The 22,725-nt window shown below is 37.0% G+C and overlaps 2 protein-coding genes and 1 non-coding gene across 5 annotated transcripts; 2 read left to right on the top strand and 1 right to left on the bottom strand.

Moving 5' to 3' along the window:
* The first annotated feature begins 958 nt into the window (after positions 1 to 958).
* On the top strand, positions 959 to 8,618 carry LOC121787172 (vesicle-associated membrane protein 721-like). 3 transcript variants are annotated; one of them, XM_042185830.1, is made up of 7 exons: positions 959 to 1,237; positions 6,050 to 6,170; positions 6,808 to 7,318; positions 7,561 to 7,702; positions 7,793 to 7,913; positions 8,091 to 8,153; positions 8,238 to 8,618. In XM_042185830.1, the coding sequence occupies exons 3-7, from the start codon at positions 7,114 to 7,116 to the stop codon at positions 8,385 to 8,387; spliced, it is 681 nt and encodes a 226-aa protein (XP_042041764.1). In that variant the 5' UTR covers positions 959 to 1,237; positions 6,050 to 6,170; positions 6,808 to 7,113; the 3' UTR covers positions 8,388 to 8,618. The 3 variants fall into 3 exon arrangements, with proteins under 3 accessions (XP_042041764.1, XP_042041763.1, XP_042041762.1); XM_042185829.1 differs by lacking the exon at positions 959 to 1,237 and adding an exon at positions 5,508 to 5,652; XM_042185828.1 differs by lacking the exon at positions 959 to 1,237 and having other exon boundaries at positions 5,510 to 6,170; positions 6,808 to 6,918; positions 7,006 to 7,318.
* LOC121787173 (protein PHLOEM PROTEIN 2-LIKE A2-like) lies at positions 3,241 to 4,855 on the bottom strand. The gene is made up of 3 exons (XM_042185831.1): positions 4,012 to 4,855; positions 3,786 to 3,913; positions 3,241 to 3,713 (listed from the first exon to the last, which is right to left on the bottom strand). Exons 1-3 carry the CDS (start codon positions 4,060 to 4,062, stop codon positions 3,326 to 3,328), a joined length of 567 nt encoding a protein of 188 aa, XP_042041765.1. The 5' UTR covers positions 4,063 to 4,855; the 3' UTR covers positions 3,241 to 3,325.
* TRNAK-UUU lies at positions 5,413 to 5,485 on the top strand. Its single transcript has one exon. It is a non-coding gene; the product is annotated as a tRNA-Lys (tRNA).
* Positions 8,619 to 22,725: the final 14,107 nt, after the last annotated feature.

Genomic DNA, 22,725 nt, shown 5'->3' on the forward strand with positions numbered 1-22,725 from the left:
AAATGATAGAGTAAAAATGGAAGCAAACCTAACTTAAATTTGATACTTCTCAAATATTGAGATAAGATTGATTTTGAATTGAATGATTTATAATCATATTATATATATAAGCTTTTGAAATGTATGAGGAAATTAAACCACATAACAACACAAGCCATGTGAGAGATGAAGCATGCGCCGTTTATATTCTCTCCAACCAACTAACCTATCCTTTTAATGAAAGTTCGTGCACTCTATTATTTCTAATAATTAAATTCTTTTGATTAGATGCTAGGCTACTATAGCTCTATTATTTATTTATATTCATGGCTTCAATATCGTCAACTGTAAAGTTAAAATCAACCGTGCCAAATGTCGCTCAAGAATAAGACAATATTATTGCTAGAGTTGTTGTCCATTTCAATTCACAAATTAATTACTATTATTGTACGTATATATTTGTGTTCACTTGTGCTTTCATTGTCATACTTGCAATCACCTAGTTAAACTACATAAAAACATATACTTTTATGGATGGTTAATTATAATGCTTGTTAGATTTCAAGAATATGCTCAACTTTTATCCATCCTTCCTTCACTCAAGGGAAGTCCACTTTTTTTTTTCTTTTTTCTTTGATAAGAAAATAAATGAATAGAATAAAAAATTACACAAGTGAAAAATTTCAAATTGAATTCTTTGAATTTTAGGGGTGAGAAGTTAAACATATTAGGTGATAGTAGTTAAGGCAAAGTGTAGTTGAGACGTTGAATTAAGTAGAGTTGTTATCACGTGAAAATGTAGATGGACCAATCAGAATATTAATTAGTAGGTGTATACTATAAAATATTTAATCTGTGGTCCTCTCCAAAAGCTTCCATTTTTTTTCTTCTTTAAAATTATTATTATTAGTATTTTTCAAATGAAGAAGAAGGGTTTTCAGACAGGCCATGATTCAGTTTAAATAGCTGTAATAATTTTGCAGAGTTTCACCAAAAACCCTAATTGCTACTGCTGCTGCTGTCGTTTTCATGTATGCTGGTTTTGAGAGGTTAAGCTGCCAGCTTGATCTGATTACAACCACACCTCCATTTTTGAGATCCTTCTTCTTCTTCTTCTTCTTTGATTATTTTCAAGAATTGGTGCTATGATCATCAGGTCATCTGGCAGCTTCAATCACTCACCAACAATACAATTAAGAGGAGAAATGGATTTGTTAATTACTTAATTATCATCATATCCACCTCAACAAATCCAGCGGTAAGCGTTTTATTTGGTTTAATTATTGATTAATATTGTTTAATTAGCCTATGTTTATGTATATGCTTAATTTCTCTGGATCTGTATATTCCTGCACTTTGCTTTTGTTGTTTTCAGTTCACCTGAAATTTAATTCAAGCAAATTAACATTCATAAATCACAATGGCATTGTTTCGAATTTGATTTTTACTATTATTTCAAAATGTTTTGAAAAACTCAGGCCAAATTGAGAGTTCAAACTGTTTGATAGGTTGAATTGTTTATTAAAATATTTTATAATTGATTATGGATATTGTAGTCATCGATCTCTTTCTCTTTCGGTTGATTAAGTTAGGTTTGCTTCCATTTTTATCATGATATATGACAAAATACAGCATGAGTTTGTCTCCTTCTTTGATGACTTTCTAGAGTCATGACTTTTTTTCCACAAAAAGTTATACTAATCCTTAGCTAAGACTAGTATTCGTTGAGATATTCAAATTGAGTTTTATCTCACATAAAAAAATATGAAATAAATAGGAGATCCAATTAATTACCTAGTGAATTACACCTCTTACTAATAATTGATTTTTTGGGATGAAATTTCAACTGGGTTTGATTAGTTTCCCTTCCTGTATTAGCTAGGTATGATTTTACTGAATAAAACCTACTCAGCCCCCTTATTATTAATAAATTGGATGATTAATGTTTATTATAGCGGTGCCATATGTGGTTAAAAAACGAAAATAAAGTAGCGTTAGTCGATAAAATAAATACTCTGTCGTATAGTTGAGATGTTTCTTTTAGGTATGAGGTTAAATATAAAAGAAATAGATAGATAGACTGATAATAAAATGGGAGAGTCCCTCTTAACGGGCTATTGCTTACCCTGATTTAACCCCCTCATATGATGTCGGGTCGGAGTGTGGGGGCCGCCAAAGCGACGGAATCGCCTTTTTGCTGCAATAAAATGAGAGAGTGAATAAAATAAATAATTGAAAAGAGAATAAAGCAAGATATATATTAAATTTTGTCATAAAATGAATGACTCAATAGTAATGAAATAGATAAAAAAAAAGAATACTACTTAACTGTACTGAGACGAAGAGTACTTTATTAATATTATAAGATATAATAACAAAGGAGTATATAGAATTGACAGTTATGTAGCTATGTTCACGGACTATAATGATAGAAAACCTAACTAACCATAATTACAGAAGAAAAACAAGTTGTGATGGGGCAGAAGGTTATCAAGATTAATTATCATCATTAATTCCACTAAGAAATAACAAAGCTTAGTTATATGATCCTACTTACAAGTATATTAAAATTTAATATTACGTTTTGTTTTTAACGTTTGACCTCATCTTATGCTTAGAAAAAGTCTATCGCTTAGTTCTAATTAATGTGACTAAAAGTAAAAAAATTTGTAATTAAAGGTTAATTGGTTGCCATGATTATTTATAATTAAATATCATTATTAATCTTATTCTTGTTTGGTTAGTATTTTTCTCAAAAGCTCAGTATGACGATAATATATCTTGGTCTGCTTCTATAATGTCAAAATTACATTGTATATCTCATAATTAACAATGTCACCTTCACGTAACTAATTTAATCCTATAAATCTTATTGCATATCATACCGTACTATTATTTTGTCTAAAAATCACCAGATTTGATGATTTATGCACGTCGCTAATCATCATTAGGCAACGTAAATTTCATCAATGATCAATTTACATATACTAATTTATTCTGAATTAAATATGTGTTCGTTATATTGTTTACCGACATGCATGTTGTTCATCAATTACGGGTTGCTCAAAAAATAAATTTGTCGGTATTTAATTAAATTACACTTATGGTGCGTTGGTGAATTATTTGGTGGGCTGGTTTTGTTCTTATACTAATATTTATAAGTGTGTGATTAATAAGCGACATGATGTAAATAGTTAGCACGTTAGATCCTATCTTTGGTATAGGCAAATTTCATTATATTACTATATCAAAAACCGAACATCAAACAACAGAACTTATATGTATATAATTAATACAATACAAAACCATATATATACCAATTAATAACATCATTTAATAAAGTTATCTATAAATCGGGTTCAATCCGAACGCCGCCGAGTATCGCGCCGCCTTTCCACCAATCAGTCTCCACTTCAAACATCCCAACCTCCGCCGTCATCGAACTCCCATCTCCAACAACATTAAACTCTCCGGCGTAAACCTTGTGCCACATCATTGGCTTCTCTCGATACTTCTGAAGATTCACTTTCACTTCACTCTCACTGCCCCCTTCCAATTTCACCTTGAATTTGATCGGGGCGTGGCTCCATCCAAACGAATCCTCGTTGAACTTCATCATGCAGTACACTTTGTATAATTTCGGCTCGATGTTAAAGGTCACGAGTTCGAATTTCCCCGTCACTTGGAGCCAGTTCACTTGTTGCAGCTCCGCACCCTCTTCAAATCCCGCTAGTCTAGTAAACAATTTGATTGAGAAAAAAAAAGCAAAAAACAATAAGGAAATTTATAAAGAAAACATGTCTTACTTAATCTCGGTCTCACAAAGTTTAACTAGTTCCCAATATCGAGAATCATTGCCCCAAGTGATGTTCAAGGCTCGAACAGGGATACTGAATGATCCATCGCTATCCGGACCTTTAACCTTGGATGGATCCTACAACAAATAATCATAACTTACCTAAATATATAAAATTTGATTTATTTATGATCAAATTAAAATGATAATTTTTGAGGGATTTGATCGATACTTACTCCTGTCAAGTGAGGATTGGAGTGGACATTCCCAACTGGTTGATCATCCATGGAATTGTTGTCTCAATTTGGACACTGAAATTGCTTCCAAATATAGATGAAGAAGAGTTTGAAAAAGTGCCTAAAGCGAATCATGCGAAACACATGTTATGAATAAAGAAAAAAAACAAATTAAACAAGTGAAGCAAGCAAGCTAAGCCTTTAATAGATTCGGAGGTGTTTGAGATGTGAATGACACGATTTATATCAAGATTTTGAAGGGAAGAAAAAGATTGAAAATGATATTTCATGAATTATTTTTCAAGAATGGAATAATACACACGGATATACATGCTTGTATATCAAGCTATAAGATCATCTTGTGACCAAAATCAAGCACAGTTCCAAATAAGGGATCTTATCATATAAATAATTTACTTTTCACCCACAAAATTTATTTGATTTACATATTGTGAACAAAATTATAAAGTGGATCGAGGATCTTATGATTCTTATCTTTTGCTTTTTTCTTTTTCACCTTCGAGACTTTTTTTAGCAGGATAATGTCCTGAAAAATAATTTAGTTACTGTTTTATTTTCTGTGTTTGATTGATTCTTTATCTGACAAATAAATAATACACTTAAAATAAAAAAAATATTTCTACAACTTTCCGTAATTCACTCTTCGAGGTACTACTCCATCCGTCCCATTGTAGTAGAGACGTTTCGTTTTGAACACTCATTTTAAAAAAAATGTACTAATAAAAAGTAAAGTTTCAAAGCTTGTGATAATGAAATACGTTTCAAAGCTTGTGAGTTTAACCTAATATATGTAAATTAACTTTTAGCCGTAGTTGATTAATGTGATTAATTGGAGAGAAAAAAGATTGTGTGTAAATATTCAAGTAATCATTTCACACGTAACAGCCAAAACCACTCAATTCTTCTCTAGTATACCGAATCTTCGGTATACCGGTAACAGTAACAATATTAGATTTTCTATATCGCGGTATGTATACCGAATCTTCGGTATACCGGTATGCCGCAGTTCGATGTACCAAAATGCGGGACGGTATACCGAAAACAAGGTACGGTAAGGGTATCAAAAACTACCTTATCGAATTTTACGGTATACCTAATTCGGTACAATATCAGTATGGTGTTTTGTCATACCGTAACTTTCGGTGTGATATACGGTATGACACTCACGGTACGATATACCGTAACGAACCACCCCTATTCAGCCTGCACAATAGTAACAAATCTATTACCTCCAAATTGGAAAACTTTTAAATGTGTAATATAATCCTTAGTATAGTATACCTTAAAATGCACACGGTAGAATTTTGACATAGATTATAGTAATGTACAGATATTAATTGAAAATATAATTTCGTAATTTGGTAGTTAATTCATGTATAAGCCGTCTTAGCTCAGCTAGTAGAGCGCGTGGCTTTTAACCACGTGGTCGTGGGTTCGATTCCCACAGACGGCGTTTTATTCTATTTTTTTTCAGTCACAGAGTTGCTTCACACTTTCCATTTCCATGGCGTTCAATCCAATAGGCTTTCCTCCGGCGATACGGTATTCATTATCATTTTTCCGGAATTTCGTTTGGCATTGGATCAATTGAATCGGTATCCGTTCTAATTTGGGGAAGAGGTAGTATTTCTCATAGTATACCGTTGTCGAGATATTTGAGTTTTGTTTTAGGATTAAATTATAAGATGATGCAAACCCCCTATTTGAATGGGAGATGGAATACGTATGATTTACTGCAATTGCAAATAGCTTTCAGTCGCCTATTTGAGATGATTGATGGTGCAATTTCATACTCCTATATTGCGAAATAAGAGGATCACGTTTGCCTCTGAAACCTCTCTGTCATGATTAAACCATCACCGTGAAAGAACTTTCTAAGTTTTATAGGCAAATTTGTAAGTTGAAGATACATTAGTTACTTTTCTACTCTTGTAGTGATTGTTATGTCCTGTCTTTACATCAAATTACGTGAAGCACTCACAGATCTTTCACTTTGACCACCTGAACTTATGTATAGGTCATATCTGATATCTGGTATTGAATCAGCTGTGTGATCAATGAAAAAAAGTAGGTGGCATTCGTCGAGTCATTTTCCCCCATCACCACGTCTCATGAACCCGAACCCTTCCCACCTAAATGTAAGTCATCTCTTTGATCAGTTTGTATTCATATGTTCGTTGTGGTATCTGAAGCTTATCAAATTAGGATCAATTAGAAAAGATGGATGAGAGAAACGTAATGAAGGAATTGTTAAAGTACAAATGTAATCTACTTCTTTGAAGAAGAACATGGTTGTATTTGCTCGTATAGTTGATTCTTGGTCTGCAGTTTTTGATAGACAGATTATTTACCATTATATTCAATCCAACTCGCTTATCCAATGATGAAGGCCCGAACTTGGGGACAGATATTTGATATCGAGCTGGTCAGTGTGAAGCATCAATGAATTTCTTCTATCCCACGACCACCCTATCTCCATAACATACACACGGAATTGTGGATGTGGTTTTCTTCTACTTGATGACTTTCTGAGTTCGCGTTATCATCAGAAGACACAAAAGTTGTAAATTTTCTCACAGGATAGTCAAATAGTCAGTCGATTCTCAGACAGCTACTCTGATAGTACTTTTTCAGGATCAGTCTGCTAGAGTGAATATGTGGTTTATCTGATTTGTATTGTCTGATGCTACTATACATAAAATGTACCGAGTATTTATCTAGTTAAATTTGCAAGAGAGGCAGAACTAAGGTGTTCTGTACCTGATAATTGACTAGGTAACTAAGGTGTTGAGCTTTCAACGTCGGAAAGGTAGAACTACATGACTTGCTGGTAAAGATGAGGATACTGATGTTTGAACAAACATTCATGATATCACCATCAATGGAGTGAGACTCTAACACTTCATTACCTTATATAGAATTAAATGATTTCTACAATTTGATATCAAGAAAATAATTTCTCTCTTTTTGAAGCATAACCGGGAGAAGAACCGAAGTTTCCTTTCTTCTCCGTAACTCTACTCTCCATATATAGAAGAAAACAAGGGTGCAACGGAGCTCCTCTTCTGATTGCGTTCAGAAATGGGGCACAACAACCGTGCAACACTGATCTACGCGATGGTGGCTCATGGAACGCCGCCAGTAGTACTGGCGGAGTACACTGCGTTCAGTGGGAACTTCAACTCCATTGCGTTCCAGTGCCTCCAAAAGCTTCCTTCATCCAACAATAAGTTTACATACAACTGCGATAATCACACCTTCAATTACCTCATTCACAATGGCTTTAGTAAGTCCCTCTTTTACCATATGAAATGCTTGTGATCTTTTGCTTAAATTTATCTTTCTAGATCAGCAGAATCCCAGATATATTGGGAACCAAACCGAACCGATCATATTTAGGTTAAAATGGTTTAGTTGTTGTATAGGAAAATCCGACCGAAGTAAAAGAATACTCGCTTCTGTCTCCATATATCAAAGTGAATTACTTGATGTTACTGAGTTATCATTATGCGGCAACTTTTGGTGCAGTATATTGTGTGGTTGCAGAAGAAACAGCAGGCAGACAGATCCCTATGGCTTTTCTAGAGCATATCAAGGATGATTTTTCGAAAACATATGGTGGAGAAAATGCTGCAACAGTTCCTGCAAATAGCCTTGATAAAGAATATGGGTATATAAAAATTAGTCCTAGACATTCGTGTGAGATTTATTTTTCTGCTGTATATGAAAAACTAAAACACCCTGAAATGGTTGTATGCAGACGAAAGTTGATGGAACATATGCAGGACTGCATTGAGCACCCAGAGGAAATAAGCAACCTAGCCAAGGTTAAGGCTCAGGTTTCTGAAGTGAAAGGTGTCATGCTGGAAAACATAGAGAAGGTATGATCCTCCTCTTGTTTATTCCATTGTAATCGAACTTGACTCAATCAACTCTACGAATATGAACCTCGGATGGATTGAATCTTCAATGCTGAATGATCCATTAATGTCAAGGATTGGCAGTTTGCTCCATATCATGCATCTGAGTTTGCTCATCTATGTAAATACCGAGTGTAGGTTCTTGATCGTGGAGAAAAGATAGAACTATTGGTGGAAAAGACTGAGATAATGCATCAGCAGGTCTGGCCGTGACTCTCTGTTTAAACGTGTGTGTGTTGACATGTTTTGATGCTAACCGATCTGCAAAAATCATCTGTTCAACAGGCCAAGGATTTCCATTCTGCAGGAACAAGATTACACAGGAGAATGTGGCTACAGAAGTCGAAGATGAAGCTAGTTGTTTTAGCTATTGTGATCGCGTTGATCCTCATCATCGTGCTCTCTGTCTGTGAGGGGTTCGACTGTGGAGATTGAATCATCTTTTCGTGGAAATGGTAAAATGCGAGTGTTTTAAGTTAGGAGGTATTTACGCTTTTCTTTGATGAAACTAGGACAAAGCCAACAATAATGTATGTGACTTGAGTTTTGTACATAAAGCTATTTTGAGTTGGAATATATTGAGTCGAAGGTTATGTTGAGTGCATTGTATTTCGTCTTCGCATATATATTGTCATATTTGTTAAATGGAATAAATTTTTTTGCTCATATTCCCATTTTTCGTAGAAAAAATGAATGGTCGTAGTGTAATTTATCTTTGCAGAAAGAGGGACAATAGCACATTATTAGACATTTTTTTCTATTTTTTTTAAGGTGATTTTTTTTGGTATTATTTTCTTTTTCTTTAAAATGGTCTCTCTCTTTTTCTTTTTTTCAAATAATTTACGTTCTTTATTTTTTATTTGATTGGATTGTAAAGTTTCAAGTCATTGGAATTATTTGACATACCCCAAATCCCCAAATCGAAAATAATGGATACGCTATTGGTTAGGTTAGGCTTAGACAAACTCTATGGTTGGTTTGTGAATTGTTATGATTAACTGCTCAAAATTGTAGCAGTAACTATAAGGTATTGTATAAGACTAAAGACTATAGACTATAGTATTAAATAAAACACAAGATTGAAAATGTAACTTTGACATGATTAGTAATGATCGATGGTGAAAACTAGTGAAAATAACTTAGAATCATCAATTTGCAACTTTACCATAAAAGAAAAATGTTGAATTAGTGATGCTTTCATGAATAGGCAGCTCCAGTTCGAAGAGATATGAATCTGTAGCCCGACAAAGAAAATGATGGTTCCAATTTTTAAACCAAATTTGACAACTCCGGTTTCGGTTCAAAATTGCTGATTACTCCCTCCGTCCCACAAAGATTCTCTCACTTTAACTGGGTACGAGTTTTAAGAAATATAATGAAAAGTGAGTTGAAAAAGTTATTGGAAAGTTAGTTTTATAATAAAATGTGAGTAGGAATGAGTTAGTTAAACATGTGGTCCACTACCAAAAATGACAAAAAGTGAAATGAAACAAATTTTATGGGTCGGACATAAATGAAAAAATGGGACAATCTTTGTGGGACGACGGGAGTATCATCTATTTTTACTTATTTTTCAACTAAATTTCCGATTTTAAGTCAAAATCTGCTATTAATTGTTGGTTACGAGTCAAATAAATCTAATTCCGATTTTAATTGGCGATTGAATTTGAACCATGCATCCATCCTAGTTTGAATCAATTGTTCAAGCATAACCATAATCGGGATTCTCATCATGACCCAATATAAAATAAAGTAAAAATCAATTTCGGTCATAAACATATGACCAAAATACGAAATTGATCCAAAATATTCATTTTTTGAAAAATAGGTTCATAACAAATGAAAATGACGCCGAAGTAGTCCTTTTTTTACGATTCCGACAAAAAACAAACGGTCAACGCTAATTGCATAGTGGCCTGACCGTTAGTTTTTTGACTGAACCAAAAGGACCACTTCGACAATGATTTCATTTGTTATGTGCATGTTTTTCAAAAAGTGAATGTTTTGGACCAAATTCATATTTTGGTCATATGTTTTGAACCAAAATTGACCTTTACTCTATATAATACTCCCTCTGTCCAGCTTTAGCAATCCCAGTTGCTTTTGAGTACTCGTTTGAACAAATAATAATAAACAGTTAAAGTGGAGAAATGGTAAAGTAAGAGAGAATAATGTACACAAGACTCCTCTCTATATTATTCTCTATCTTACTTTACCATTTATTCACTTTAACTATTTATTATCATTTTTACAAAACGAGTGCTCAAAAGCAACTGAGACTGCTAAAGCGGGATCCAGGGACTGAGATAGCACTGGCCAAGCCACCGCTCCAGTGGGGGCTAGGCCGGTGCCGGACCCAATATCCCTGCACTGGCCGCCATCGCCGCTTTGCAGTTGTGCGTGTGAAAAAATTGATTTGGGGAATAAGATAGCCTTACTGGGCCATTAGTTGTATGTTATGTTGGGCTTGGGTCATTAGGGTTTACCGATGGGAATGGAAACCCAAATATCTAAGTATCTAATTAATTAGTATATTAAATCTAATATACATCTTGACATTATTAAGAAGATGCAATAATATAAATTCTATTATATTCCAAGATTCCATGCACCATTTTTAGTTTAATATTTTTTTTGATCCTCTTCTTAATTGTATAGTGTATACTCTTTTTAGGATTCTTTAGTCTCTTTTTATATTCATCTATTTTTTCAATATTATGAATAGTTATATACTACTTACTTTTGTACATATTATTATATGTCATAATGAAAGTTTTGAGACAATTACTTCCTTTTTACTATAAAAATATTGATGGTAAAGTTAAAGACGTCATCTCTCTCCCATATATTATATTAAAAGAACATATAGAGTATTAAGTGATCCAAATATTAGGGAAATAATTTTTCAAAAAAACATGGATAACAAGACTATTATTTATAATTTAAAGTCATGATGATCCGTCTAATACAATTACTATAATTTAGCATCTCCTAAAAACTATAAAATAAATCAAAATAAAATTAAATATTTAATAGTATTATTTTTAAATTCAGCACCGGCTTCCGTAAAATTCTAGTTCCGTCCCTGGCGGGATCGGATGGAGTATAAAATTATCAAATCGGTGGATGGGCTCAAATTATTAAAGTTTACGTTTCAAATTATCCCCAAAATTTGTTTATTATACAATTTTTCTTTCAGAAATTGCCATTGCAATATGCAACCTCATCGGTCGTTTATTGTTGTGCTGAAGCGAGCAGATTCGCACGATGCTACATAAACATTGAGTTCAAATTAATTAGTGAAAATTAAGTTTATGAATTGTTATTGGGCTTTACACAACGTCTAAAATGCACTATTGAATATTTTGCATAGATTATATTTTAATTATATTAAGAAAATATTTATATTTATCGGCCGAGTGAGACCTTCTAGAATGGTCAAACGCAGCTCACGCAGATGACTTTGGTATACTTTACCTCTTGATCGAATTATATTGGTCCTTGGTCGACGGCTTTTAGTTTAGGATCTCGACTAAGCGACGTGATGGTTGTAACTTGTAACTCACTTATTCGAGTGGGACTCTCAGATCATCTTGTCATCCTTAGACTGACCTATAAGTACATGGTATCTACTTCCACTCAGTAGAGTTGGCTTTAAATAACTTGACTACGAATGACTACCAACTCGGTCGAGTCATCTCTTATTCATGCATTTTTGGTCCAATTTATTCCATTTTCCATTCTTAATATTTAGCCCATTTTATCTGCAAACACTACAACAACAAAAAAATCATTAAGTACATATTTAATGCAATTAAGGACACTAATTTCTGTTTCTAAATATACCACCAACGGAGTGTATTAGGGTGACACCATTCTTAAAGTGATAACGTGACAACAATATAGCATGCAATATGCGATACATAAATAAGCAATCTGCGATACATAGACAAGCAACTCAACATAAGGTTCCAAGCAACAACGATACGAAATCAATGTATTATGACGACACCATAATTAAAATGACAACCTAAGCAAGCAATCTACGATTGGTGTATAAAAGAGACTACGGTTTAATTAAGTGAGAAATATCGACATAATATTATTTTATTTTCCAATGGTTTGTCATTTTCAGGGGCGAACGTAGAAAATATTATCGATAGGAGTTGTGATTTCTGAATTTTGTTCCAAAGTTACATTTTTGGATGTTTAAGATTATTTGTAAGGGCTTTTATACAATAATTTACATTAAACTTGGATAAATTCAAGATTATTTGTAAGGGCTTTTATACAATAATTTACATTAAACTTGGATAAATTTAACAAAAATTTATAAAAGCAAAATATTCAAAATTTATTTTTATTGAGGGTTCCTCAAAATATATTTTTACATGTCAACATAAGACAATCGTATGTCAACTACATTTATTTGATATACAAATGTTTTCGTGTTGAAGTTGAAGTCCATAGCGTAGGTTGTTGACATAGTTGTCAGTTATCAATTTAAGATAGTTATCGACTGATCATATCCCTACCATCGTGTAGTTGAGGCATTTTGCCATTTTGGTACGTTCCATAGTAGTTGAGTCATTTCTCTTTTTAGTAAAAGTAAACACATTTCTTCTCACTTACCTTTTCACCTCTCTTACTTTATTTTCTCTACTTTTCATCACTCATACTTTATTACTCCCACCGTCCCTAAAGAATATGCACTTTGGGTTCGGCATATGTTTTAATGTAAAATTGGTAAAGAAAGAGAGAGGTAGAGAGGAAAAGTAGGTAAAGTATTGTTAGGACATCCACAATAGCGGACGTCCCGACGGACATCCACTATTGAGGCCGGCGAGCGTGCGAAGGACGAGCCAGACGGACAACCTCTCGTCCGTCGGATAAGGCGCTCGTCCGCCGTCTCATCTGCTATTGTGGGTGGCGACGGACGAGAGCATTTTATTTTTTTTAAATTTTAACTCTATATATCCGACTCGTTGCACTTCGTTCGGCTAGCGGCAAACTATAAAGATTCAAGGCATACTAAATTTTGTTTAAATTGTTGTTTTTTTGTTGCATTGTATTATTTTAATTTTTTTTTATTTAATAAAATTATTATTGCACTTTCTCCGCCCGTATTCGTAATTGCGTATTTATGAATTTTTGAATTGCGTACTTAATAAAATTAATTCCTTAATTGCGTATTTATGAATTTGTGAATTTTAATTATTGTGCTTGTCCGCCGGGATGTCCTAGTGCTTGTCCACTATTGTGCAGTGGAATGTCCTAGTGATGTGGGAAAGTCCTTCCAATTGTGGATGCTCTTAGTGGAGAATGGGTCTCACATCAATAAAGAGAAAATAGTTTCCAAAATTAGAAAGTGTATATTCATGTGAGATGGACTAAAAAGGAAAGAGTGCATATTCTCATGGGACAATGAGAGTATCTTTTTATTTAATACATTACACACAGTTTTCTTAATCTCCGTATCGAAAAGAAATGTCTCCACTACTATAGATCGGAGGAAGTACCATTCTTGAAAATTAATTCATGAAATATCATTTTCAACCTTTTATTTCTAATTATACTTGATTTAAATCGTGTTATTTACATCTCAAACACCCGAATCTATTAAAGGCTTACAGCATCCGCAACGGCGGCCATCCCGGCGGACGTCCGACCGGCGTGCCGGAAGTCCGCGCGGGACGTCTGCCATTAGGCAGCAAGGAGGCGGACGCGGACGTGCTTTGCGGACACCGGAGTTTCGCGGCATTCCGGGGATGTCCGTTGTGATGTCCGCCATTGCGGCGCCACGACGGACGTCCCAGCGAACGTCTCGATTTTTAATTTTTTTTTAAAAAAAACTCTATATATACGGCTCGTTGAACTTCATTTCATTCGCACCACTTGTTTTAACGAGTTTCTCTCTCTCTCTCTCTCTCTCTCCTTTCATTTCTTTTGAAGATAAATGAGGCACCACGATAGTGATTCCCCCGCCACGAGCGAGACACAAACGCTGACTTTTCCCGTTAGAGTTGGGGGAAATACCGGCGGAAGTGCACCGATGTCCGGGATGATGCCCGAAATGGCGCCGATGATGCCCCAAATGGCGGGGATGATGCCCGGGCACTACAATATGTACCCCCCTTAGTGTGGGATGAAGCCCCAAATGCCCCAAATGTCGGGATGAGTGCCGCGATGATGGGGATGATGCCCCAAATGCCCGGGATGATGCAAGGCATGCCTGCCGCTGCGGGGGGAGCAGGCAGGGGGGTTCCCCAATCACCTGGGGACAATGTCTATAGCCCTACATGGATTTATTTTCTAGTGATTCCCCCAAAGTACTCCTCTGGAGACTCAGTTCACCGGCATTGGGACTTTCTCTTTTGAGGAGTTGGGGCTATCTCCGGTTAGGGAGTCTCCCACTGAGATGCCACCGGCGGCAGGGAGGACGCGGAAGCAAGGGAGAGGGAATGGCAAGGGCAAGGGAACTACCTCGTCCTCGCGTGCGGGGAACGAGGGTGGGGCGGGGGCCGAGGAGGAGGGGGAGGAAGCCGGCGGGAGAAAGAGGACCATCTGGAGCATAGGGGAGTGCGTCACGCTGGCGAAGGCCTGGATTAGTGTAGTCGAGGATCCCTACGTCGAGACTAACCAACATATCGACAGAATGTTGTGGCGCATTAGCCAAAGCTACCTCCAATTCAAACCGCCAGGTGGGAAGCCTCACGATGGAGAGCAATGCCGGAAACAGTGGGAGCGGCTGAGGAGGCATCTCAGCCGATTTGTCGGCATCTACCAAACAACCTCCGCATGGCAACCAGCGGCATGTCCACCGATGATGTGAAGCTTCTGTCTCACCAGCAGTTCCCCGACAATGAATTGGGTTTCGGAGAATTCAAATATTGGGAGGTCTATCTTGTGGTGCAGACTTCCGCCAAGTTTAGTTCGGGTCTATATTGGGAGTACAACAGCAGTGTCGGTTCCCACGAACTCCCTGACGCCGAGGCAGAGTTCCCGGCCCCTTAATCGTCTTCCCGCCGCCGTCGCCCGGTTGGGCAAAAGACCGCGATGCGGATGGCTAGGGGAAGCGCCAGCGGATCCCCCGGGGTCCAATCGACAGCTCCTTCCCAGATCGATCCCGAGCTCCCCTCACTCGCCCGCATACAACAGCATGAGACCCTGATACACACCATGGAGAAGTGGTATGCAGCGACTGACCCCTTATACAAGTTGATGTCGAAGGATGTCATCTACAATATGCAGCGTGATTAGGGGATGCCATCCCTGCCCGTGAGTGACGCCGGGACCGGCCACGGGCACGACGGGACTGGCGGTAGGGACGACAAGGAGTGAGACGAGGGCCGCATTTGTCGAAGCTTGAGGTTGTTTTTTTAACTATGTAATTTTTTAATAATTATGTATGTTTTTTGTTTTAAATAAAGTTGTTGCATTTTCTCCGTATTCGTATCGAAATTTTAATTCCGTAAATTGTTTAATTCCGTAATTTGTTTAATTTGGTGAATTTGTGAATTTTTATTATTGTGGATGTCCGTCGGGATGTCCTTGGGGATATCCGTCATTGTGCAGTGGGATGTCCTTATGACGTGACAGTGCAATGTGATGTCCTTATGACGTGGTAGGAGGTGTTTTTAGGAAGTCCGTCGGGGTGTCCGCCGGGACATCTGTCCCAATGTGGATGCTCTTAGCTTGCTTGCTTCACTTGTTTGATTTGTTTTTTTCTTTTTTCGAAACACGTGTGTCGCATGCTTCGCTTTAGACACTTTTTCAAACTTTTCTTCCACTATATCATGACTATATATATATGGTCATGATAATCTACAAACCCTTTATAATATAAACTATACAAACTTTAGGCGTTGACATTCCCCCAGTGACAGAATTTTTATTAGGCGTTGATATTCCCCCCAGTGACAGAATTTGTATTAGGCGTTCACATTGACATATGAATCCAATTGCTAACCGTTGATTACTTACAAGGAGCGTGTATGATTAAAGTTTGTAGTTTGTATTATAGATAGGGTTTTGTATTTGATCACACCTCATATATACGAATGAGATCTAGAAGGAAATAGGAGAAATTATGGGAAAAAGATATGAACACAACTCTATATATATATACTATTGGTTTTCGATTTCTTAGATAAAATAATACTATGATATAATCTAAGATTGAGTTGTGAGATTATTTTAGTTTGAAGAGATTAGCTATGACTAATTATTCAATGATTATTCATCTAGAATTAAGATGTGAGATTATTTAATCCCCGAAATACAATCTTGCAAATCAAACCCCTCCCCCATATACAATTTTTTGATGTCATGACATGGACCCAAACCAACTTTTGACATTGAATATCTTCACAATCAAGCACTCTATACGATGCCACATGTAAATGGAATACTTATAATGAACCAATGTTGGCCACAAAATCAATTCTTTTTCAATTATTTTCCTATCAGGGTACTTCTGTGTTACTCCATTTATAATTTACTATTTTGATAGTAGTCTTAATTAACAATGCCGTCGCAATGTACATGTAAACAATCTGGCCCTTCTCAAAGGAAAGAAGAGAATGTTGCAAAACCTAGTTTGAAAGAATGTTTAGTGAAAAAGAACTCTATGATGTTGCATCAGAAGGGGGCGTAGGGCAATTTCAAGAACTGGTTCAAGGAGATCCATATCTGGTTGAAAGAGTTTGGTTTCCATGTTCAAGAAATGTTCTACACGTAGCAACGCTGCGAGGGGCAAGTAGCCATCGTTGAAGAGGTGCTCAACATCAGCCCTCGGCTAGCTAGCTCTCGATCTGGACTCCAAAAATTCGTCACCTCTCCATATTGCAGCCGCTATTGGAAACGTCGAAATTGCCAACAAATTGGGATTTGTAGCCCCGGAAATGTGCTGGTATTGTGACAGCCAAGGCTTGAACCCGGTTCATATTGCAGCTATGAATGTGGATCCTTTGCCTGCTATGGAAAGAGTTCACCGTGGCCAGACGGTGCTGCATTTGTGCATGAAACATCGTCAGGTCGAGGCATTTATATTTTTGGTGGAGAAGTTAGGTGACCTTGTCTATGCAAAGGATGATGATGGGGAAACACTCTTGCATTGGGCTGTTAGGAGCAAACAACCATCCGTTCTTTTGAAATTCATATTTATGCTTCAAGTAATTACAGTCAATTTGAAATACAGCTAATTTTAATTACGCCAACAATTAAAATCTCTCAGATGATAGAGTACCTGGTGATGAGCAATAAAGTAGAAACGCAATGAACGAATTCGATGGGCAGCACAGCAATGGAAATCTTGGACGAGAGCCGAGATTCGGGGTTCACTAAAAATGTGAAATCAAAAATTTCTTCTGGATTCATGTCACAGCCAAAAATGCTCAAATTCCCATCAAAGCGGAGAGAGCTGACAATGGTTGTGATGACCCTGATCGCGACTATGGCGTACAGTGAGCCCCCATGGCAGGAGGACACGTCATCACACAGAGCTGGGGAAGCCGTGATTGCAACCACTCATCCCAAGATATACAAACACTTAATACGCGCAAACACCATAGCTTTCGTTTCATCTCTAATCACAATCTTCTTGGCCGCCGTTCCACAGCGACTTGGGGATGGCTTTCTGTTGATTTTCTCCCACTACATAGTGTGTGTATCACTGGCAGCTATTGCAGTCAGCTTTGGAGGTTCGTTGATGGTCATTGCGCCAGATACGCAAGCGCAATCGCTTACCCTAATCATCATCATCGTTGTTGTTGTCACCGTCAGCTTCCTTGGAATTACGCTCCTCTGGGAAGCTTTTAAGTATTGGAATCGAGGTCCAAATACATTTGAGTTTTGCGTCGAAGATATTCTAGGCTGGCAATGCTCTAAGGTACTATTTCAAGGGCCCTGTGCACGTTGAAAAATAGTGAAACTTACCGTTGAAGTGGTCAAAGTTTTGTTCCATTTTATTTATAATTTAATTTTCAGCAAGTTAAGATACTAGAGATTTTCTCTTGCCTTTAATTACTCCCTCCGTCCATTAATTGGAGTCCCATTTCTCCATGACACGAGTTTTAAGAAAGTTGTTGGAATGTGTAATAAATGGTGTGTGATAGTGTAATATGGGACCCACCTCTATTGTGTTAAATTTGATGCCAATATTCGAATTTTGCAGCCAAAATTCGAAATTAAATATGCTTTCAAAAGTGAATTCAATTGCATTTAATATGCTTCCCAATTTCGAAATTTGCTGCCAACCTTAATTCAATTCAATTCTATTCAAGAAATTCACAATTTTAAACTGAATTTCCCTCTACAAAAAAAAGTTCAACATTCAATAACCACAGAACCTGTTATTGTTTGAAAGTACAATGAGGGAAACCAAAAATCAAATTTCCCTCTACAAAAAAATGAGGGAAATTTGAACAACAAAAGGTACAACTTCAAGGCTGCTATTAATACCTCACCTACACTCATTTACTCCACTTCTTATTTTTCTCAATCTGAAAAACTCCCAAAAAATACTCCCAACATTTATGTTGATGTAAATCCCTCAGAAAAAATTCATCATAGGGATGGATATTGGGCAGAGGCAAACCAAACACTTGAATAGCAGCATCAAGAACAATATGGTGCAGTTTCTACTCAAGCACAGCCATGATGGAGTGCTCGCAAGAGGGGCTGTTATGGAGGCAGCTGAGACATTTGAAGTCAGTAGGGGCTGTTCAGGTACCACGGTGGAGTCAACAAACTCAAAACCCGGTGTTTCAGGGACGATAAGCTACGAATCGAGCCAAGCATCCGGCGTATCAGGGACGTATAGCTCCAAATCGACCCAAGCATCAGGCGTATCTGGGACGATAAGCTCCAAATCGAGCTTACATTCCACATCTGGTGTTTCAACGGGCATAGAAGTCTTAGAATCGGTCGAATCGAGCTTCGATTCCACCATCGGAGTTTCATCAACTACAGTGGACATCGAATCGGTCGAATCGAACTCATTGATGGGGGATAGGGTTTCAGAGGGTCCATACTCCATTTAGGGTAGAGTTAAGAAGAGGAGGAGGCAGCGATGGTGAGGAGGAAGAGGAGGCGGGTAGAACTAGGGTTTTCGAATGGGGTGAAAGACCGAGCGAGAGAGAGAAAATGAGAGTGAGATAGTGAGAGTGAGAGTGAGAGAGAGTGAGTGAAAAAATTAGATTGTGGGAGGGGGGTGTTTTTTAATGGCATATGGCGTAAATAATAGAGAAGGGGGAGGGTAATTAAAATGTCCATTTATGGTAAGTAGAACCGAGACTCCTATTGTCGGACGGACAAAAACGGAAAAACGGGACTTCTATTGCTGGACGGAGGGAGTATTTTGTAACTGTTGTTATTTGATCCATCTTCAAATGTACGAAGCAATAAAATTTGTGTTCTCTGTTCTCTCTCTTGTTATCCCCAAAATTTGTTTATTATCAAATTTTTTTTTCTAGAAATTGCCATTGGAATTTGCAACCTCATCGATTGTTTATTGTTGTGCTGAAGTGAGCAGATTCGCGCAATGCTACATAAATATTGGGTTCAAATTAATCAATAAAAATTAAGTTTACAAATTGTTATTGAGCTTTACACACAGTACCCATATCTAAAATGCACTCTCGAATATTTCGCATGGATTATACTTTCAATACACTAACAAAATATTTATATACATCGGCCCAGTGGGAGACAACATGGGATCACCTACTCCATTTCCTGCACCATCTCCTACTCCACACTCAAAAATATTTCTGGAAGGGTCAAAATTGTGCAAGTGACTTTGGCCTACTTTCCCACTTCATTGAATTATATTCATTGACGTCTTTTATTTTGTGATCTCAACTGAACGACATGATGGTTGTAACTTGTAACTCACTTAGTCGAGTGAGACTCTCAGGTCATCCTGGCATCTTCAGACTCGCCTAAGTCACATGGTGTTCACTTCCACTCGATAGAGCTGGCTTGAAATAACTCGATTACGAATGCCTACCCACTTGGTCGAATCATCTCTCATTAATTTATGCATGTTTTGGTCCAATTTATTCCATTTTCCATTCTTAACATCTAGCCCATTTTATCTGCAAAACTCAGCGAATTTGTCAAAACTATCAATTAATGAATATCTAGATAAAGAGTGAATTGCCTCAAAAGTCCATAACTTTTCAGGTTGTGATACCACAAGTCCCTAACAAAAAAAATATCGTCAGAGGACTCTAACGTTAAACATAATCACGAATCATGTTTTTTTAGCCACTTTTCGGACGAAAATGCCCAAATGGCTTGAAGGGCTTTTTTGGCATTCCCTAAATTCGCTGACATATGAATTCTGTCACATTTCTATCAGCAACTTCTTATGTGATTTCCTAATAAGTTCTGGTACTTCATACGTGATTAAGGTTTTGTCAATATTTGTACACAAAAAAACTTCTTATATTCCTCTATTTCTAGTTAGTGATAACTAACAAAATGTAAAGTTTGTGATTTTTTACACTAATTTCAAAGTTCATGGGAAATACCAAAATTTGATCTAAGTTCATGATTTTAGGGGCTAATATCCCATATAAATTTGCATAGTTTCTTGTCATTCATGATAAAATGAAACATGAGTAATATTTAGAAAATATTCAAGCATATGACACTAGCTATTTAATCCTTGGAGATTTTTTATTAATAATAGTATCTGAAATTAAGACAATGTAAATTTATAAATTAATATTGCAAAATAAAGGATACTTTTTATATAAATAATATCGATTGATAAATCAAGGTAAAAACAAATAAAAATTAGGGGAAATAGAAACATCGAAAAATATCAGAATATGAGTTTTATAAGGAAGAAAGGGTCTCATTTTATTTTTTTATATTAATTAATACAGATAATGATAAATATGTATATTACAAAAAAATGAGAAAGTGTAAATAATGACAAAATTTTAATTACGTATGAAGTACCAAAACTTATTAGAAAATTACGTAAGAAGTTGCTGACAAAAATGTGGCAGAAATCACATGTCAACAATATAATGAAGTGACAAAAATGCCCTTTTAGGGCCTGAGGATGTTTTGGTAAGAAAAAACATGATTCGTGATTATATTCAACGTTAGGGTCCTCTGGCGATATTTATTTTTGTTAGGGACATGCGGTGTCACCAGTGGCGGACGCAGAAAACAATTTTTGCAGGGGCTTTACTGTACAGTAAAATACCACTACACTACATACTTTATGCGAGAACCTTATTTGAGCACCATCCTCGTTTGTTGCACCGAAGATTCGGTATATCGCGGTATACCGAATTTACGGTATTTCGATATACCACGGTATAGGAAAATTGATACCATTACCGTACCGTAAATTGCGGTATACCAAAAAATTCGATATTTTTTCGGTACGATAAGTGTTGCATTTCGGTATTTTCCCAACCCCTAGGACGGAGGGAGTTTATAAAACCAAAAAAAAAAATACAAACGGTCATCATACAACCATAAAACTCATACAAATTGCAACATCAAACAAGGATAAAAAATTCTAATCTTTTTGTTAATAAATAATAAAACTCTATATAATTAAATCAGATACTCAATGTACGTATAGTTGGTTTTCTTTTCATATTTTTATCATCAATTTTTCTAAAAATTATGAAAAAATGCAGAAAGAATAAGATTTTAATTAAATTGAAAAGAAAAAAAATTAAGAGAAAACCTATAGAAAATTAATTAAGACTAAGGAATAGACTAAAAAAGTGATACTTGAAAAAGCGACGCCTCCTGCACTTCATATACTAATATTTTACTACTCCAATATTTAATGAATCCAAATATTGGCGATTTAAAACTCAATCACGTTAACTGTTCATTATCTTCTCTTTTAAACTACCAGAGGCCATTATTGCTTTCTTCTGCAATTTCGGAAACTCAGGTTCAGCCCCTTCTAAGAGCATCCACAATGGGACGCTCGATGGCAGGCCCGATGCGTGCCATCGTCTGCGGGCGCCATCGTCCGCCCCATTGTGGGTGCCCGCCATCGTCCGCGCCTTATGTCCACGCCCGATGCATCGTCCGCGGTTGAAGCGCGGACGATGGCCTATCGTCCGCGCCATTGTGGGCTCGGCGGACGATGGGCGCTGACAATGAGCTATCGTCCGCGCCATCGGGCGCCCCATTGCGGGATCGGCGGACGATGGTCGCGGACGATGCCACGCGTTTTTTAATTTTTGTATAAATACCCCTACCCCACCTTCATTTGTAACGTTTAATTTTCACGATTTCACTCTCGAAACTCACATTTTTATTATTCGACGAAATGGATGCAAGTCCCAACAGTCCGATGTTTGGGGAGGCGCGTTGGCCGGGTACAGAACCCGATGAATATCGGCTGTTCGACGCCAACACATAATACGTTCCCGAATTCAGTACGGAATCGTACGGTTTGGATGACATGGAGCCGTCTCCAAACCGACCCGTCGCCCCCTCCCGCCGCGGCGAGAGCTTGTGCGACGTGCGCGCTAAAGCATTGTTGTCGTACCAGTCCCTGTACGGCGAATTCAAGCACGAGGCCATCTGGGCGCTCTTGAGGGCAAGCAGAAGTTCCAAGGCGGGATTCTGCACACCAGGGCGACAAAGAGGACGAAGACCACCAAAGCTGGTGGTTACACGAGCAGCGAAAGCGGAACTCGTCCGTTGGACCTCAACCGGACGTACGAGGACATTGAGAGTTCCGGCACACCGATATCCTCCCTGCGTCCCATAGGCGTCA

This window comes from Salvia splendens, chromosome 22 (assembly GCF_004379255.2).
Source record: "Salvia splendens isolate huo1 chromosome 22, SspV2, whole genome shotgun sequence".
Taxonomy (NCBI): Eukaryota; Viridiplantae; Streptophyta; class Magnoliopsida; order Lamiales; family Lamiaceae; genus Salvia; species Salvia splendens.

What these genes read in the sequence shown, in the direction of transcription:
- LOC121787173 (XM_042185831.1), bottom strand. Translation starts at nt 4,062, where the DNA reads ATGGATGATCAACCAGTTGGGAATGTCCACTCCAATCCTCACTTGACA. An exon ending in CCAATCCTCACTTGACAGGA is followed by an intron (nt 3,914 to 4,011) that starts GTAAGTATCGAT and finishes TATTTGTTGTAG; the next exon opens with GATCCATCCAAGGTTAAAGG. An exon ending in CTTTGTGAGACCGAGATTAA is followed by an intron (nt 3,714 to 3,785) that starts GTAAGACATGTT and finishes ATTGTTTACTAG; the next exon opens with ACTAGCGGGATTTGAAGAGG.
- LOC121787172 (XM_042185830.1), top strand. Translation starts at nt 7,114, where the DNA reads ATGGGGCACAACAACCGTGCAACACTGATCTACGCGATGGTGGCTCAT. An exon ending in AGCCTTGATAAAGAATATGG is followed by an intron (nt 7,703 to 7,792) that starts GTATATAAAAAT and finishes GGTTGTATGCAG; the next exon opens with ACGAAAGTTGATGGAACATA. An exon ending in TGCTGGAAAACATAGAGAAG is followed by an intron (nt 7,914 to 8,090) that starts GTATGATCCTCC and finishes TACCGAGTGTAG; the next exon opens with GTTCTTGATCGTGGAGAAAA.